The 19,615-nt window shown below is 35.9% G+C and overlaps 1 protein-coding gene across 1 annotated transcript in view; it reads left to right on the top strand.

Moving 5' to 3' along the window:
• Positions 1-19,265, top strand: part of LRP12 (LDL receptor related protein 12) — a 52,086-nt gene extending 32,821 nt beyond the window's left edge. The window contains exons 3-7 of the mRNA XM_061995682.1: positions 2,985-3,120; positions 4,608-4,810; positions 10,267-11,368; positions 11,962-12,094; positions 16,043-19,265. Of these exons, the coding sequence (XP_061851666.1) occupies positions 2,985-3,120; positions 4,608-4,810; positions 10,267-11,368; positions 11,962-12,094; positions 16,043-16,906 (2,438 nt within the window). The 3' untranslated portion in view covers positions 16,907-19,265. The remainder of the gene's footprint in view (positions 1-2,984; positions 3,121-4,607; positions 4,811-10,266; positions 11,369-11,961; positions 12,095-16,042) is intronic.
• Positions 19,266-19,615: the final 350 nt, after the last annotated feature.

Genomic DNA, 19,615 nt, shown 5'->3' with positions numbered 1-19,615 from the left:
AAAAGAAACATACTAGTTAAGCAGAAGGTCAGAAATTGGTTCTAGAAGTTCTGCTTTTCTTTTCATAAAGTAGATTCCTTCTGAAACTCTTTTATTCCAAAAGGTTGTCCTTGATTTAAAAAATATTTCTGAGAAATTATTCTCTCTCAAAATGACAGCATTTCTGAATGCAAATTCTACACAGTTGATCTTGACCTTTATACAGCTTTTAAGCAAATGGGAGATTTCTGTTTTCTCCTGAGTCATAATTAAGAGATTTGAGTGCATGAATGTATACCAGTATGCAGGTACATTTACCTTATCTAGCTAACCCTTTTGGAGTCCATTCTCTTTTTTTTTTTTTTAAATTTCCACTTTGTTATGTGTACACTTTTTAAGTTATTTTTCTGTCTTCTACAGCAGACATCTTGTATTGCCACTCTGTATTTTATTTAGTGCCTATTAACATTCTTACTTCCTCATGCCCTCCTTAGCTTGCTTCTTCCTTCCTTTCCATATGGCATGGCGCTGGAAATGGTCATATATTGTCCTAAGCTCTTCAGTGTTGGCTCTAGTGGAAACAGAGAAGAAGCCATCTTAAGTAAAAGAATATAGGAAATACAGGAATATGGCTGATATTGCAAACAAAGGCTAAAGAACCTGAAAAAAACATATGGAAAGGCGCTCTGAAAATACTACTTTGGTTATACAGGTTTTCCATGTGGGATTTCTTCCATTCAAACTTGTGTAACAAGTATAAAAGTTACTGCTAGTATTACTGCAGGGATTGGATTTGAGTAAATAAGAGTTGTCAGGATGAGCTATGCCAGCATAGGAAGTTGCAAAGCTAATTGCACAGTAATTTGCAGTGTTTGGAGGCTCATATTCATGTACGTGCTGTGTATATATTTATGGCATGCTCAGATTTTTGAAAGTGAACATTGTAAAATTTAATGAACATATGTTGAAGGTATTATTTTTATCTTCTAGTCTAAGATTTTTTTCTTTGTCAGGCAAACTTAAAAGCTTCCTCAAAAGTTCTCGGTGGCAAAATCTCCTATGTCAGTTTGTAAATATCTGAAACCAGGTGAACATTGTAATAGTATAAATTTCACCTGAAGGCAACTTCTTTTAATCTGCTATTTCAGTAGCAGCCAAGCAGTGTGTGGAATTGCTTGCAAACATCTGCAAGCCTGGCACATTTGTTTTACACATACTTGTACTTTTTTGCATGTTTTTATTCTTACCTGTTTAAAATGCTATTGTACTTCAACATTTAGTTGCAAATAATCATTTTTTCTTTCCAGTCCTTCCATTTTTTGTCTGAGCAGATGTAAAGTCTGTCTGGATCATTCACATGGGAGCAGTGTTTGAAAATGTCATGGTATTAGAGCACCATCTATAGGATTTGCTCAAAAGTAAACCAAGAACTTCAAGGGAGCAGCTGATTTAATCTTCAAATCAAATAATGTCTTTCTGTAGATTGAGTCTTTTTCCTCCCTAGATAATAGGCCAGGTCGCATGTTCTGTAGTTAAAGTATGTTAATACTTAACTCTGCAGTGTGAATCAAGCTCTACTAAGAAACATGTGAAAAACTATTTAAAGCAATGTTTTCTTATAGATGGATGTAAAAACAGTAAATTTTCTGAATTCTATTTTTGTATTTAGATTTCTGTAGTTAAGGTTATACAGAAAATGCAGACATGTGCCAGTATTCTTGTCTTTCAATCCTTTACGTCTTTTTAGAGACATATTTCATATGCCATATAGAAATATTTTAAAAACAACTATAATCATTTAAGAATATACCTTTTTAATGTATTAGATGTGGTCAATAGTTTCAGTTTCTCATAGTCTTTCTAAGTGATCTCAAAAGCTTGATTGTGGATCAAAATAGGAAAAATAGGAAAAAAGTAACATTGTTTCAACTTTTGCATTATAACAAATGCAGTTGATTCTGAATATTTGTTTGCTGCATCATATTTTTATGAACTGTTTGCTGCATTTTATATTTGTATTTTAATGAAATACATACTAAAAAAAAATAAAGTTTGAAGAACTTCTGATCATCAGATGATATTGAAAATGCTTCCCAATTGTAATAGTTCTTGTGTTTGAACTGCTGTGCATAAGTGATTTTGCTACTAGTAAGCTTCAAGAGCCCACAGGTTTTGAACTAGTGGTGAAGAGATTGCGAAATAAAAGTTCAAACGGCAATTACCTTTAATGTGGTTTTTTGACCTCTGAAACTTCCTCGTAATTAGCAAGGCTGAGAACACTCCAGTGAAAGGAAAAAGCAACTGAGTTAAGGCTAATACAGTAAGCTACAACTATGATAAGTAAGAACACACATTACTGAGTTCAGTTGCATAGAATTAGTCCTATAAATACAAGTTTTCTAGCCCATTATCAGAACTGTAGTTATGTAAGTCCCTCTTACCAATCATGTCTTGTAAACCTAACTTTTAATATCTATAAATGAAGAGTACTGCAATAAGTACTCTTTACCAAGTATTGGAATCATGTATGGAGACTGTTTTCATGCCAAGGGCTGAAAGGGAGTTTTTAAATGATGGCTACTCACTAGGTCTTCTTAAAATAGTAAATTTCAACATCTTGATTGTTTTACTTTATTTTTCACCTTCTAATGTATGTGTCAGTATAAGTTGTAAATGCATAGACATTAAACAGAGTCTTTGTGAAGCCTACGAATAGAATTAGGAAATACAAAATCATAGCTAATAAAGTTGGCAAAGTCCGTATAGTCTTTTTTTAAATCTGTAGTACTAATTTACATTAGTATAAACTTCTGCACTGGCAACATTGGAGAATACCTTTTGGCTGATGTCTTGTAACCTGCGTTCATTATGAATTCTTCAGACATTGTTTTTATTGCCAACTAAGTCAGTGTGATATTTACTCTAAGTGTTGATTGGTTTTTGTCTTACTGACTTTTTAAAAATGGCATTAATCAAGTTGCTTTCAATATATATGTATATTTTAGCTTGTGGAGATAGTCCAGAACAAATTCGATCATCAAGCGGGACAATCACAAGTCCAGGGTGGCCCTCTGAGTATCCTGCCCGAATCAACTGTAGCTGGTACATCCATGCAAACCCAGGGGAGATCATTACTATAAGGTAACAGTGCTCTTGTATTGCCCATGTTCACTGAAGAAGTACTGACTAGATCTTTTAACTACCAGTTGTGTATGTACCAGTTTCCACTTCCTCCTTGGAAATGTAGTATTTCTGATTTGACTGTTTTCTTCCTTTCCTTTTCCTGAATTGCTCTTACACAGCCATGTAAGAGAGCCATAGATGGAGAATTAGTGATTAGAAAAGGTTTCTATGTGGTCATTTGTTTGAGATCTTTTTAATGTCTCTGAAATATAAGAATATTTCATTAAAAATGTGTAGGGGATATCTGTAATGCTTTATTGCTATGAAGTGTCATGATGTACTTTTTACTATTAGAGTACAGATAGTAAATCAGTAGAACTGATTGCACTTTGGAAATGCTGACTTTTGGTGCAGCATTTGCACCAAAACTCTGAAGTCCTCAGAGTTTCACATACTTTACTTCTAAAGAAGGAGTGTAAAAAAGTTCTATCATATGTTCAAATTCTCATCAGTTCATTCCTCGTTACTGCCACAAGGGAAATCTTGACTTGCTTTATAGCATCAAGATAGAAATTTGTACAAATTTGCTTCACGGGCATTAACTGCAGACTTACTTCAGTTTGTAGTGCAGACCTGCTGACCTAAGAAGCAGCTTTTCATTGTGAAGGATTTACTTTGACATCAGTTACTCTTTTAAAGTACTACTTTTTAATTTAAGCAATTTTTCTACTAAACATTTAACTGGCATAAATGCAAAGCAGGTAGACCTGTTAATCTACTCGAATTTTTTCTATGCATTTTCATACAGTTTTTTTTTTCCTAAAACATTCTTTTTTTTTTTCTCTCACATTTTCTTCCACTTGTCTGCCTAGCGTACATTTCATATTCCGTTTCTGGTTTACTGCTGTGTTGTCTACATTAAACTGTCTTACTCAGACTGCCCCCACTTCACACTTCATTACCATGACAGCATGTCTTGATATAGTTGTAGCCATACCATGACATTCCATGACATCCTCATTGGGTAATGGAGTAGCGCAACTGGGAGCAAATCTTATCTGAAATCATAGTTTTGAGCAGTTTAGCTGTATTTGTAATGTCAGGTTGTATCACTGTCTGTATAGCATTAGCTAAAGTTCTGATAACATTTGGATTAAATAAAACCACTTAGTAGTATGTGAATGTCATTAATGAGACTTTTAAAGACAATTACATGAGCAGAATTTTTTGGTTTAGAAGAAGGCTTAATGTATTTTTTTATAACAAAACTGAGCTGCTTTAAGTGGTGGACTCAATATTTTGGTTGGCAGAATTCTTGCTGTCCTCATAACATAAGAGTATCATCACTACATTCTCTTCTTACATGAGAAAAGAAACTTTATTTCAGACCAGTAAAAGACCTTACAGTTAATTTCCATTTTTACATGTAGCAATTTGTCAGCTTTGTGCTATATCCAGTGTAGTAGCAATTTTGACCTCTTTTTTTCTTTTTTTTTCCCTTCTAGCTTTCAAGATTTTGATGTTCAGGGATCCCGACGATGCAGTTCAGACTGGTTAACAATTGGAAGCTACAAGAATATTGAAGGCTACAGAGCATGTGGCTCCTCCATTCCTTCGCCATACATCTCTTCACAGGATCATGTTTGGATCAGATTTCATTCAGATGATAGCATCTCCAGGAAGGGCTTCAGATTAGCCTACTTTGCTGGTATGTTTCAAATGATATCTAGTTCAGCTTTATGGTATCGTTTTTTGTTTTGTTTCAAGAACTACTTCTTTGTAGCAGCATACAGTATATCCGTTTCTTGTAGTCAAATCAAGGCATATTAAAACTGTACATTGTGTAGATTATTTTAATCCCATACTCTACCATTTAAAGCAGGATATAGCAGTCATGGTAATAAGCAGAATTAATGATTGTGATGAGAGAAAAGTTCAATATTAACACTAGGCAACCTAGGAGATTTTTCTTAACATAGCTTAAGATTTGAAATTTTTTCATCAGAATAAAATTAATTGTTAAAATAGTTGGTTAGACTTCTGGTTAGACTTAGTGTAAATAGGACAAAAGAAAGAAGAAATGGTGGGATTTGTTTAACATCAGTATTTTCTATCTCTAGAAGCCATGCTCTCTTTTAATGAAAAAAACCAAACCAACCCACCATCACCAGGTAATTTATCACATGATAAATTACTCTGATCAAGTATAGAGATGGTTTTCTACATGTAAATTTTTTCTTGGCTAATTCAAGTATGCAATATAAGCTAGTTACCAGTAGTAATAGTTTAAGGGTATTTTGTGGGCAGTTCTTGCTCTAATAGCTCTTACTGAGAGAGAAGGAAAACATTCATGGGTAGAGACTATGTCCACACTTTTTTTGTCAAGTATTAGGATTTTATAAGATAGCATGATCATGGTTTTCTATATCCTGGTCATGAAAAGTGCTCAATTAGGTTCCTCTTCATTTTCATAATGATTTTCACATTCTCTTGCTTCCTCAGTGAATGCCTATACTCCACTCTGCTGTGCTCTTCATCTCTGTGCACTCTTTAACTCTTCTCCACAAAACAGTTTATACTCTCATACATCTATTCACTGCCATTCGTCTTCAAAACTGTTCCACTAAGATTCGGTAAAATGAGCTGTGATCTCCTATCATAAGCCATCTTTTCCCCTATTCTGTATTCTATAGTCTTTCTACTTAATGGCTTTCTCAGAACTTAGAGGAGACTTTATGCCTTTCTATTGCTTGTTTTCAGACTGACAAAAGAGTTCCTTCTATGCTTCAGCTCTTTGCAGTTTAGCAAGTCTTGGCAGAAGTAATGCAGCCTTGAATCTGATGCTGGCTCAGCTTTCAGGGTGGTATTCAACCTGGGTTTTGCTTACTACTGTCTTGCCAAAAAGGATGCTGGGGAAAAAAGGCCACTGTCTAGTCAGTCATCGACTACTACTGTTTCTGCAAGCCACCCATACACGCTTTTTCACCAGACTTAGTAAGCATTGGAATAGGCTGACCAGGGAGATGGTGGAGTCACCATCCCTAGAGATACTCAAAAGACACGTGGATGAAGTACTGAAGGACGTGGTTTAATTTAGTGACAGGCTTGGCAGTGGGAGGTTAATGTTTGGACTTGGGGTGATCTTAAAGGTCTTTTCCAGCCATTAACAATTCTGTGAATCTGCCCTGCTTATCTCCCTCTCCTGGTAGGCATAGAGGGGGAAGGTAGTGTTCCTAGCTTTGAGCAGGAGGACATTTTCAGTAAGAATATGATAGGAGCTGAGGACACAAGCCATAGGCTCAGTAGAGGTTTTCTGAAATTCTTTTCCTCTCTTTTCCTCCAATCTTGAAACAATTTCAGTATGTGACCTCTTCTGGAAGAAGCTTTAAAATTTTCCACACTAGGCAATTGGTTCTGTTATGTGATTTCTTCCTTGCTAGCACCATGCAATCATGCTCAGTTTAGAGTAAGAAAGACTTCAATCTTTTTAAATGTCTGCACGTTATTTTGTTTGGGTGTCTTTTATTTTGGGGGACTGTTTGGGTTTGGTTTTCTTTTTTTTAGTTTGAGCTTAGTCTATGTGCTCGATATGATACTTAGGAAGTATTTAATGATTGAGGTGGTAGTGTAGTGTTTCAATGATCAGAGTAGTCTCTGATGTTGTAAACTAAGCTGTGTATAGCAAAAGAATTGACAAATCTACTTTAATAATTTGATCGTTTCTGCTTTCCAATATGAAGAGGAGACTCCTGAAAAACTGACAATTCTTTTGCTATACATTCAAATGTGCCATTGTGTTTGATTTCTTCTCATTAGTGTCATGCAGTAATGATCAGTTTTTAACACCTCATTAAACTATTTAATCCAGAATTGGTAAGAGTTGCTTTTAAAGGTGGTATGTGACTTTAGAAAAGGAGGAAGAAATAGTGATTCTTGGGTTACATGGTACTGGAATGATGGGAACAATATAGATTACAAGCCTGAAAGAGTCCATCAGGGAGCCCTGTGTTTAAAATCTGATGTGTAAGAGAGGTCATGGGAATTATTTACTTTAAATAAGAATTAATTTAAACAATAGCTGCCAAGTAAATATTCATACTTAATTTTAAACAAAAGAAACCACAAAAAGAGTGTTTCAATTAGGAACAGTACTTGACTAGAAAGTAGATTTTGTCACTTGTGTATCTTCCCTCTGTCTTCCTCCCACCCACTTTATCAGGCTCTTGAATTATGGGTATCAGAATTAGATGGAGTTTACTAACAGTGATTTAAAGTGGAAAATAGAATTAATAAAACTGTAGAGGTTTATGTTAATTTTAAACGCATGGCAAGATTGTGTTTGTTGTCCCAAATATCAGGGGTTCATCACTCAGTGTGCAGATGCCAGTTCACCCACAGGATAGTGGTGTTTATTTTATGACATGAATGTGCATGCACAGGTGCCTGTTGCAAGCCAGCACACCATGGCCCCAAAACTATGATTATTTATACACACAATTTCTACATATTCAGTACATTAATTTATCTGTATTAATATTCTGCTAAATGGTTGATCAAAAATTCTTTGGCTTGCATGTACATTAGCATGCATGCCCACTTCGCCTTCTCTGCCCACTTCGCCTTCTCTGCCCACTTCGCCTTCTCTGCCCACTTCGCCTTCTCTGCCCACTTCATTTGGATCTGGGATGTAAACTGGGCAGGTGATCATGAGTCAGTGGTCACCATCTCCACCTGCTGGAATTACCTTCTATCTAGTTTCTTCATAATTTGGCAGACATAGGTGGTTCATTGCAGTCTCTTGACTCTTAATTCCCATTAACCTTACCTGAATTTCTGCCTTCGACATGCACTACAGTAATAGATTGTCTCAAGCTTAATTGTTGTTTCTGCAGTGTCCCTAACAAAGTTGACCTAATTCTTTTACTATTTTGATATCATGTTTAGTCCTTTGATTAGAATTGCACATGGATTCTGCTAATTATATTATTCTGAAGTCTTTTGAAATACAGCTTCCAATGATAGTCTTGCTTTGTACATCTCTTATTATTTTACCACTCTAATTTATGATTCATATGTAAAAATACTAAATCAGGATCAAGTGACAGCTCTTTTCTGGGATGTTAAAAGGCCTGCAGAAGGAGGAGCTTAGGTTGAAATCCTCTTTTGTTACTGCGATATTGCCATTAATATTTACAGCTTCTTTCTATATCCTTCTGCTGAATATTTTTCCCAGTTGTGGAAAGTAGGAGCATTGAGCTACAGTATAATCAGCACTCTTCTTAAGCATATTCCACTATATCGACCCTCCACCTATAGCACACAGTCATTCAGTTTAAGCAAGACAAGTCTGGTAGTCTTCTTTTACAAGTTGCAAATTCAAAGCCAAAATCCATTTTAAATATTTGCCATGTTACTATTACAAATGCTGTGTGTGTATATATGTGCATGTGTAAATACAGAAATACATGCATATATCTCTAATAGAACAAGAGGATCATGTCATTTTACTAGATTTATTCTTGGTAGTTAATGAAACAAACATTTTTCTAAAATATAATCACTGACTATGCTTCCTTTTCTTTTTGCTTCCCTTCTACTCTCTTAATTTATTGACGTAAGTGCTCTTCAGCAGTACTTCTTTATCACTCTTGTTGGTTTCATGTTTTCTTGCATTCATGAAATTAACATGCTGATGTTGTTGCATTTTTAAAAAATTGTTATTTCAAGGTGGAGGATTTCTTTTTAATGCTTTTTAAGATACCAAAATAGAAGAAAAAAAGCACAAGAGGAGGATGTGATATTACTTGACCTATCACAGCAGATTAGTTGTAGAAGGAAAATTCATAATAGATATGAGGGCTTTTATCACTTTGTGTGGTTAACCACTGGAACTTTCAAAATACTTGATTGGACAAGGACTTGAACAAACCAATCAAACTTCAGTTTGCCTTGCTTTGAGCAGATTAGGTGACCTCCAGAGATCCCTTCCAATCTGAATTGTTCTGCTGTAAAGCAAGATAGAACATGCTTCTCCTGGGAAAGTGTATTTTAGTAGGTTCATCAGGTGGTGTTCCCTGTTTCCTTGATATGTTTTTTTAGGAACTAAATATAGTCTTATTTGTACTTAGAATATATTTGTCTAATTAATTTCCTGAATTACTATTGTGTAAGACAGACCATCTGCACTACAGATTTTTAAAATGGGGAGGATTGACTGTGGCAGTTTGTTTTATAGCCAGTTTTATAATCTGTACTGTGGGTTTTAGAAGTTGCAGTCATTTTAAATGATACAGCTACACTTGACTCAGCTAGCTCAGTTGTTGCAGGACTGAAACAGCTTGCTTCCCAACTATGCTTGTGTGTTTCATGTGGCTGGAACTTTAACAAATGAAACCCTGAAAAAAGTATTCTTGGTGTTACAAGTGTCATAGTAGCTTGTAGACCACATGTTCTTAAATAAAGGTATCTCTTAGCTTTTTCTTTTTCCTAGAATTAAAGACACCAAATAAACTACATTACACCCACCCGCACCTGCCACTTTCTGGACCACTACTTGTATCCTTAACTTTTAAAGCAGAATTTTGTGTTCAGGCAAGCATGTGTTTCTCCATTTGCTGCACTCTCCTCTTAGTTGCTGGAGGAGAGGCAGGAGCAGTGGGAAAAGGTGAGGATAGAGTTTTCCCTTTTGGTTGATGGTAATTTTCAACTTCTCTCTTGCCATAGATCCTTTGGTACAAAGTAGGAACCTATGAAAACAGGAGAGGTCTGACTGCTTTTACCAGAAAGAATTTAAGGAGGTAACCGGTACTGCAGGACGAGGTGTTTCTGTGTTTCAAATGACAGGGGAGAGAAACAGTATTTTTCTAACTTACTTCTTGTATCTTAGAAGCCAAATTTTTCTCAGTCACTATAAATGGACGTCATTTTCTTGTTTGAGTTAAAATTTAATTGACTGAAAGCAGCAAAGGATGAGGCTTATAGTGACATACTGGCAGAATTCTGACTTGGAAAAACTGTTCTATCTTGAAACTTACTGAAAGCTGTGATGATTTACAAAAACTTCAAATAGTTGTTTTGCCATTGCAAACTACCTGGTACATCAAATAAATGTGACACAAACCATGGAGTGCTGATTTCTCAAAGGCCATTTTTTTTTTTTTCCAGGGAAATCTGATGAGCCAAATTGTGATTGTGACCAATTTCATTGTGCTAATGGGAAGTGCATTCCAGAAAGTTGGAAATGTAATAATATGGATGAATGTGGAGACAACTCAGATGAAGAAATCTGTGCCAAAGCTAATCCTTCAACAGTTTCTTCCTTTCAACCTTGTGCTTATGATCAATTCCAATGTCTTTCTCGCTTCACGAAGCTTTACACTTGCCTTCCAGAATCTTTAAAATGTGATGGTAACATCGATTGTCTTGATCTAGGAGATGAAATAGACTGTGATGTGCCAACATGTGGCCAGTGGTTAAAATACTTTTATGGTACTTTCAGTTCTCCCAACTACCCTGACTTCTATCCACCTGGAAGCAACTGCACCTGGCTGATAGACACTGGTGACCATCGTAAAGTAATTTTGCGATTCACTGATTTTAAACTTGATGGTACAGGTTATGGAGACTATGTCAAAATATATGATGGATTAGAGGAGAATCCACGGAGGCTGTTGCGTGTGCTGACAGCATTTGACTCTCATGCTCCACTCACAGTTGTTTCATCCTCAGGACAGATAAGAGTGCATTTTTGTGCTGACAAAGTGAATGCTGCAAGAGGATTCAATGCCACCTATCAAGTAGATGGCTTCTGTTTGCCCTGGGAAATCCCATGTGGTGGAAACTGGGGTTGCTACACAGAGCAGCAGCGCTGTGATGGCTACTGGCACTGTCCAAATGGAAGGGATGAAACCAACTGCACCATGTGCCAAAGAGATGAATTTCCCTGTTCTCGAAATGGTGTTTGCTACCCTCGTTCGGATCGTTGTAACTACCAGAATCATTGCCCTAATGGTTCAGATGAAAAAAATTGTTTCTTCTGTCAGCCAGGAAACTTTCATTGTAAAAATAACCGCTGTGTGTTTGAGAGCTGGGTTTGTGATTCTCAAGATGACTGTGGTGATGGCAGTGATGAAGAGAACTGCCCAGTCATTGTGCCCACTAGAGTAATAACTGCAGCTGTCATTGGGAGTCTTATTTGTGGGTTACTGCTTGTCATTGCACTGGGATGTACTTGTAAATTGTACTCACTCAGGATGTTTGAGCGAAGGTAAGTAGAACAGATGGCCTTGAGAACTTAATTTTTTTTAAGTATTTTCGTATTTTTGTTATACGTGAAATGTTTTTACTGACATACAATTATTCTTGGATGTGATTTCTAAGGGCCTTATTTCTTCTTTCTTTTCTCGTAAAAATAGGTTACTTACAAAGGAATTAGAAGTATTCAGATTACTTAACTATTGAGAGTTAAACTTTCAGATGTTGTTACCAAAAAAAAAGGAAAGCTGCATTTCTGCAATTAAATATTTCAATTATGTGGTTAATAGCATGTTTATTCAATTATAGACTTATACCAGAATTTAATGTTCTTCAATTTTTATAAAGTAATATAACCATCTCTTATGGTGCTTTTTTGTTCCATGCCCTTTCTTAAAATTAATTTGTTGTTGAATTTCTGTTTTTTTCCCTTGTCTCATCTGGACTGACTCATGGGAATGACTGCAAAGATTTCATTGTATATGCTTTGTTAATTATATTTACATTAAATTAATAAAACTTTAATTTGCTGAAATTTTAAATAGTTTTTAATATATACATACATTATAATCTTATGTATTGCAAAACTTCTTTTTTCTTTGAAAGATCATTTGAAACTCATTTGTCAAGAGTTGAGGCTGAACTGTTAAGAAGAGAAGCTCCTCCATCCTATGGACAGTTAATTGCCCAGGGTTTAATTCCACCAGTTGAAGATTTTCCTGTTTGTTCACCAAATCAGGTAAGATTCCAAAATAGTAGGCAGACTACTTAAACTTTAAGGAACTGAAATAAAGTTTTATCTGCATTTTCTTGTTCTGTAGCATTTCCTTTTCCTTGTTTCGGGAAGCCATTGGACAACATCCAAGATGTGGTAGTACCACATGGTTTTCTTTGCAGGCTTTTTGTCTTGTAATGCTGGTAATGCAGCCTATGGAATCTTTCTTGAATGAAAAGTAATAAATCAGTAGATCTAATTGTGTTCTGTATTGATGTTGTAGAAGTTAAGATTGCAAGTTAGCACTTTGAAAATTCGGAAAGAGGAATTGAGACTTCTAATCCAAAATAGTAGTTCAAATCCACTTTGCATATTTGTGTAGGTACAGTCATGCCACTAAGATGATCAGGGGACTGGAACATCTTTCATATGAGGAAAGGCTGTGGGAACTGGGGCTGTTTAATCTGGAGAAGAGAAGACTGAGGAGGGATCTTATTAACATTTATAAATGTCTAAAGGGTGGGTGTCAGGAGGTTAGGACATCCCTTTTTTCTATAGTAGCTAGCAACAGGACAAGGGGTAATGGGATGAAGCTGGAACACAAAAAGTTCCACTTAAACATAAGAAAAAGCTATTTCACTGTTCAGGTGAGGGAGCCCTGGCACAGGCTGCCCAGAGGAGTTGTGGAGAGTCTTTCCTTGGAGGCTTTCAAGACCTGCCTGGACATGTTCCTATGCGACCTGATCTAGGTGACCTTGCTTCTGCAGAGGGGTTCGACTAGATGATCTCTAAAGGTCCCTTCGAACCCCTACCATTCTGTGCCTGCTATGCATAGAGAAGATGATGGCAAAGGCAAAGCTATAATGTAATATAAAATTTAAAGGAATGAGTGCCAAAGTAAAAGCTAGTAAATGGCTGTTGATAGTATCTAGCCATCATCATTCTCGTTCAGTTGTTATTTAGTTGAGGAATGAGTTTCTATCAAAGCAACATTTTCATTTTTTAAAAAATTGACTTTTATACTTTTTATACTCTTCTGTGAAATAGAACAGTTTCAAAATCATACTCTAGTGCTGTATTAGAGTTGACAGTATTGTATATTGTATTGGGTGTTGCAGTTAATACACCATAGTTTACTGTTGGCTAACACTGCTTAGCATGTAACAAAAATAGTTACAAGACCATAAGAAGGCAAATTGTTGTGGTTGTCATTATTCTGTTTTGAAGGGAACTGATTTCATTACACTTAGCCATAGATTTCGCTTATTTTTTGTGCGTACATGTTTACAAGCAGCACCTGTGCTCTGTCACAAAGGATTTTGTATAGAAAAAGAGCAAAATAAGTTGTAACTTGCGTTGAGAGACTTTCAAATTGGAAAGAAGACATTGTGAAGATTTTTCAATAGCTAAACTAGCACTAAAACTTGGCAATAAGCTTATTGATGAGTATCTATAATGAATGCTGTATAATCCCTCATTGAATCAGTCATCACGGTTATAATAAAGATGTATTTTTCTGTCTAAAAACAATTCTGAACTCTTACAAATTTGGCTAGACTCTCTCTTTTCCAAAATGAAGCTTCACCAGTTTGTGATGCAACTATGCTTGACAAGCCTCTTCACATAGGGTTAGGTCAAGAGTCAGTTAAGACAGTGTAGTCATCATGCCCAGATGCGTAAGTCCTAGTACAGGTAACTTGGAACTGATGTTTCCTGCACATTTCTGCTCCCCATGGGTTATTTCAGGTTTGGTGCACATGAACATGTTTAGGGACTGCAACGATTTTTGGAGAAACTTAATTTACACAAACTCACTTTTCATAATGAAACTCCACAAAACTTGCCTAAAGATGTTGTTTTTTTTCATTTTATTGAAGTGAAATCCCCTGATATACAGGACAATAGGAAAACTCAGACATGTAATGTCTGCACTCAGAGTGCTACTGGAACTTTAAAAGAGCTGTGCAATAACTGACATTTTCTTTTATCTTCAGTGTGACTTAATTTGAATTAACCACTCTTTCTTTGGATGTATTTTAAATTATTTTTTTCGGAACTAAAATATAGTGGAATTTGATTGTCACTTTCACGAAGTCTTTCATTCTTAGTGACATATAAAATCTAGTTGCTTCATAGTCTGTCTGAGTAACTGTGCATGTACAATAATTTTGAATGATGAAAGAGTGTAAGTAAACTGCCATTATGAAGACCAGTATTTCTGATAAGATTCGTGGACTTGAAAATGTATGTAGCTGTACTGGGAAATTAACAAGCTTAAAAATACAGCCATCACCTTAAAAATGACAAAGTTGTTGTAGAGTATTAATGCTTCCATGATACAAATTTTTACTCTTGTTTAATCAATGAAGTTGCATGGTTTAATTGTTAATTTTCAGAAGAGTAAAAGCTTAAGAGGCAATACGAATTGTAGTCTATAAAATTAAAGCCTCAAATTTTTAATATGGTTAGGTGTGGGAGGGAAGGGAGTCAGTTTTAAGTCAACATATGTTAGCTTGTTTTGAGTGAAATATACATCTTAAGATTGCAAATCTGTGTAGGACTAAAAATACCTAGTTGATATTTCCTAGTATTCTCACACTAGAGGAATCTTCCTTTGATCTGTATTAAGTACTCTCCACCTAAAACTCAGGTACTTTAAGAGCTGGATTTTCAAGGATGGAAAGCAGTGTCGAGTAGCTTTTGAAAGAAAGGCTACTGAGCACATGTATTGATTAGCTTGAATTCAAATATTACTTTTATGAATTGTTGGAAGGGAAAGATGTGGATTGTGCACAAAGTATTCTTTTGAGTACTCTGCTGTGTAAGCCCTGTGGCATCTGAAGGATTGTGGAAGGGAGCTGAAGTTGACAAGCATGAGAACATTGAGATTTAGTGTTTGTAAGCAAAGTGAAATAGATGCATTTATATTAAGTGTTTAACTGGAGGGGGGGAAAAAAAGCTATTCTGAGGAATATTCCATGGTTTTGCTATAATCCTCATTAAAATATTCAAATACAGACTTTATCCTGTAATTAAACACATCAGTGAGTATTTTCAGAATCACGAACAGCTGGCAGATCTTCTTCCTTGGTATTTGAGAATTGAGCTACTGAGACACTGTAAGAGACTCCCAAGTCAAAGGTGTTAATGTTTGCATTTCCTTACAATTTAAAAGTTATAGAAGGTTTTAAGCATAAAAATTCAGTTATGTGGTGTTCTGTAGCTCAATGACTAGGTAAGATACAGATCCCTTCTTGGGGAGGCAGGCAGAGCTGTTCCCAGCCAGCGATGCTCATCCCCATTTGCCTTTGCACAATAGATATAGGGCACTGGAAGCTGAGGGCCAAGCAATGGAATGTGAAGATGTAAGGCAACTTGAGGAGGCACCCAGGGTGAATCAGTCACCATCGTGCCTTAGGACTGCCTCAATTAAAAAGAAAAGGAAGGTTATAGTAGTAGGTGATTCCCTTCTGAAGGGAACTGAAGGCCCCTTATGTCGACCAGACCCAACCCACAGAGAGGTCTGCAGCCTCAGTTAAATCTTTCTGGAAGATTTAATTTTTAAGTCCTAAACTTTTTGAGGTATGGTTTTTTTGGGGTTTTTTTATGTACAATACTCAATATCCAGGTTATAGTACTTTAGTTTTCACTTTACATTTATTTAGAGGTCCTTGATTTGGACAGAAACATACTTCGTTGCTCTTTTATTCCCCTTTTTCTTCCATATGTGTTTCTGATTAATTTCACTGTTGATAATTTTTTTCCTCAAGAGAACCTAAACTTTTTCTTATGCCTTCTTTATTTTTAAAACAGCCTATTGATACACACACCAAATCCTTAAAGATTCAACATTTTTTAATACATAAGACTCTACATTTAAATGTGATTATATCCTGTTTTGCACAATAGTTGCCCTTCTCTTGTTAGAACAGTGCTAACATACTTTCAACAATTGTTTGTCTTCTCATTTAGGCTTCAGTTCTGGAAAACCTGAGGCTGGCAGTACGATCTCAGCTTGGATTTACCTCTATCAGACTTCCTATTGCTGGCAGATCAAGTAACATTTGGAATCGAATCTTCAATTTTGCGAGGTCACGTCATTCTGGATCATTGGCATTGGTCTCGGCTGATGGCGATGATGTTGCCAGCCAAAGCACTAGCAGAGAAGCTGAAAGAAATAATACTCACAGAAGTCTGTTTTCTGTTGAATCTGATGATACAGACACGGAAAATGAAAGAAGAGACACGGCAGGAGCAGTTGGTGGTGTTGCTGCCACCTTGCCTCAGAAAGTCCCACCTGCAACAGCAATAGAAGCAACAGTTGGAGCGTGTGGGAGTTCCTCTGCCCAGAGCGGCAGTAGCAGTAACACGGATAGTGGAAGAGAAGTGAGGAGTGTAGAGCCCCCGAGCACCAGTCCCGCACGTCACCAGCTCAGTAGCGCGCTCAGTCGTATGACTCAAGGCTTACGCTGGGTACGCTTTACTTTAGGGAGATCAAGCTCAGTGAATCAGAACCAAAGTCCTTTAAGACAGCTTGATAATGGGGTAAGTGGAAGAGAAGAGGATGATGATGTTGAAATGTTAATTCCAGTCTCTGATGTAGCATCAGACTTCGACATGAATGACTGTTCAAGACCTCTACTTGATCTCAGCTCAGATCAAGGACCAGGGCTTAGACAGCCTTACAGTGCAACACATCACGGTGTGAGGTCATGCAGTCGAGATGGCCCCTGTGAGAGCTGTGGCATCGTACACACTGCCCAGATACCCGACACTTGCTTAGAAGCAACAGTGAAAAATGAAACTAGTGACGATGAGGCATTATTACTCTGCTAGGTACGGATTGTTTAGGAAAGACTGTGTACAAGTTGGAGCAATATCTGTCATTGTTTTGTACTTCACAGTTAAAACTAGTTTTTAGTTTTAAAAAATCCAGGACAACATTATGTTAAAACTATTTTAGCCTGTGTGGTTAATTACACATTTCTTATACTGGATGACGTTATGGAACCATTAGGGTGAACATTTTGATGGCTCTGAATACAAGATGTTTGTGTCCAGTATAATCTCACTACTCTTTCAACTGAAGTTATCCCAGTTACTTTCAAATTTAGTTTCTCCTGGTACTGTAGTTCCAACCAGAAACATGGCTGCTCAAGACTTATTTGGCTGCCTGTTTAACCCCGTATTAACAAGTGAATTTGTACAGAATTATTTTCCTTTAGGAATTGACTCTGTTGTATTATTGCCAACATACTTGTAACTTAATATACTAAATACTGTTAAGGGTTGTTAATATAAAATATGTACCTTTTTTTTTGAGTTTATACAACACTTTGTCTAAATATTCTTGAATTTCATCATAATGTGAACTTATTTTAAAGGGAGGAGAAACTTTCTCCAGGAGCATTCTTTTTCTTTCGGAAGTACAAAATGCAATGATTTGTGAAATTTAGCTATAATAGGTAAACTGATGGCAAAAGCTTTTCTAGCACTGACTTTCCTAAACTGCAATCTAATATGGTACAGCCAAATAGTATGTAAAATCCCCAGTCATTAGTCTTCTCGATTTGAAGTAAAAAAGGGCCGAAGATATTACAATGTGTTAGTTCTTTAAATATCCAATACGTACAAATACACTACAGAATAAGTTCCAACTGGTAATAGATCTTTGCCTAATACTATAGGGTATAAAGCTTGTTTCGACTCAAGGGATTTGCACTAAAATCATATTAAGGTCTCTAATGAGCTTAGTGCACAAGCACTATCACTTTAAGTACTATTATTGTCTAATATTGCAATGGCTATATATTTCCATGGCTCTTTTCTTGGGGTGTTGCATTTTTGTTGCAATTGAATTTGCTTTACTAATTCCCTATTTATTCGTTGTATTTAAAAACTGGTTTACTTGGTTGCAGACTGGTTGCTTAAAAAAAAGTCCCTTTTAGTGTATTTTTTTATGATATTACATGTTGGAGCAAAACAGATCAGTGGGAAAAAAAGCTCATAACTTCCAATTTTGTGATAAGCAGGTTAATATGTGGCTACTAGTGTGACAAGAAGAAGCTACACCTTTTTTCAAACAAAAATGTCAACTACTGTTTTATTTATTCTTTGCCAGTCTGTTTTTAGTAGGCTTAAAGATCCAGTATGAAATGTATTTGTGTGTGATTGTATGCTATTTATTAAATTTTAAATACTTTGTTGAATGTCATTTTAAAGCATGTTTAAAGTCTTGTGCATTTCTGTCGTGTTATGCTGTCAGGCAGAACTGACTAAAATGTTTTAATATGTATCAAAATTAAATTGAGTTTTTGTTATGTTTTTGAGGTACTTTTAAAGACAAATCCAAGGTCTGTCTGGCTTTTAATTTTGTTTTATTTTAAATCCTCATCGATGAAGTACAAATCACATGCAGAAAAAACAAATAATTGAATGGATTCCAAAGTGTATATATCTTCTCCCTCTTCTCTTCGTTCACAGACACTGGGATGAGAAAAATAAATGATTTTACCATCTGGTTGATTTTATTCATGAGACTTAGCAGGTAAATTCTGAGTTCAGGACACAGTTATGCAGATTTGTGCTTTTGAGGAACCTTATGTGCAATAACGTTGTTAAAGATTTTATTATAATGACCCGTGCGGTTTCAAGTTTCAGAACAGATCACATCACACTGGTACCAACTCAGGTACAAATTGGCCCATAATTACACATACCCAAGTAAAAGTCATCAATGGCCATTTTTATTCACATTGAATAATATCTAGTCTGTGGGTAATCTTTAGTCTGATTTCAGTGGCATTGCTTATAGAGCAGACAACATTGCAATATGAACATGGTAACATACCCTGAAATATATGTGAACAGTATGTCCTGGTATAAAATACTGGGTTTTTAAACCTTCCTAACTAATTGTCATTAGTAAGTGGTTATGGAAATATTTGACCCCAAGGCAGATACATTTTGAAGAAAGAGTCTTCACAGAATACCTTTGGTGTTATACACACACATAAGGTGATCTAAATTTGTTCCATTAAATTCCCTAAACAGCATGTACCTATGGACTCCATATTGCAGATGTAAAAAGAACACAATGTTTAATTTGTTTTAAAGGAGAAATGCTACATGTTTAACAGAGAAGTTGGATTTGATTGAAAATTTGGAAAATTGTAAATAAAATTCATATTTGTATGAGGCTAATTTGTTGCAGTGATTATTTTTTTCTTAGTGAATTTAAAGGGAGGGGTAAAATTTTGTTTTAATGTGCCTTTGGGGTTTTGGTTTATTTTTTGTTTTCTTTTACTGAGACTTGTTGAGTCATGGTACATAGTTTCTTTTTTTGGAGCTGCTCACTAATGTTTTAAGTGATTCTAGGCTTCACTGTGCTACAGTGCTAAGGCATTTTGAGGAAAAGTCTGATTCACTGTGGAATTATCTTATTTTCTGTAATAAATCACTTTCATGTGAAAGCTTTGAAGAACATAGGTTATTGCAAAGCAATTTCTCTCATGTAAAGCTTTCTAAGCATGGAAGGAGTTTGTC

This window comes from Colius striatus, chromosome 4, assembly GCF_028858725.1.
Source record: "Colius striatus isolate bColStr4 chromosome 4, bColStr4.1.hap1, whole genome shotgun sequence".
In the NCBI taxonomy this organism is placed as follows: domain Eukaryota; kingdom Metazoa; phylum Chordata; class Aves; order Coliiformes; family Coliidae; genus Colius; species Colius striatus.
Note: the sequence above shows the minus strand (reverse complement) of the source record. Positions and strands in the feature narration are given on the sequence as shown.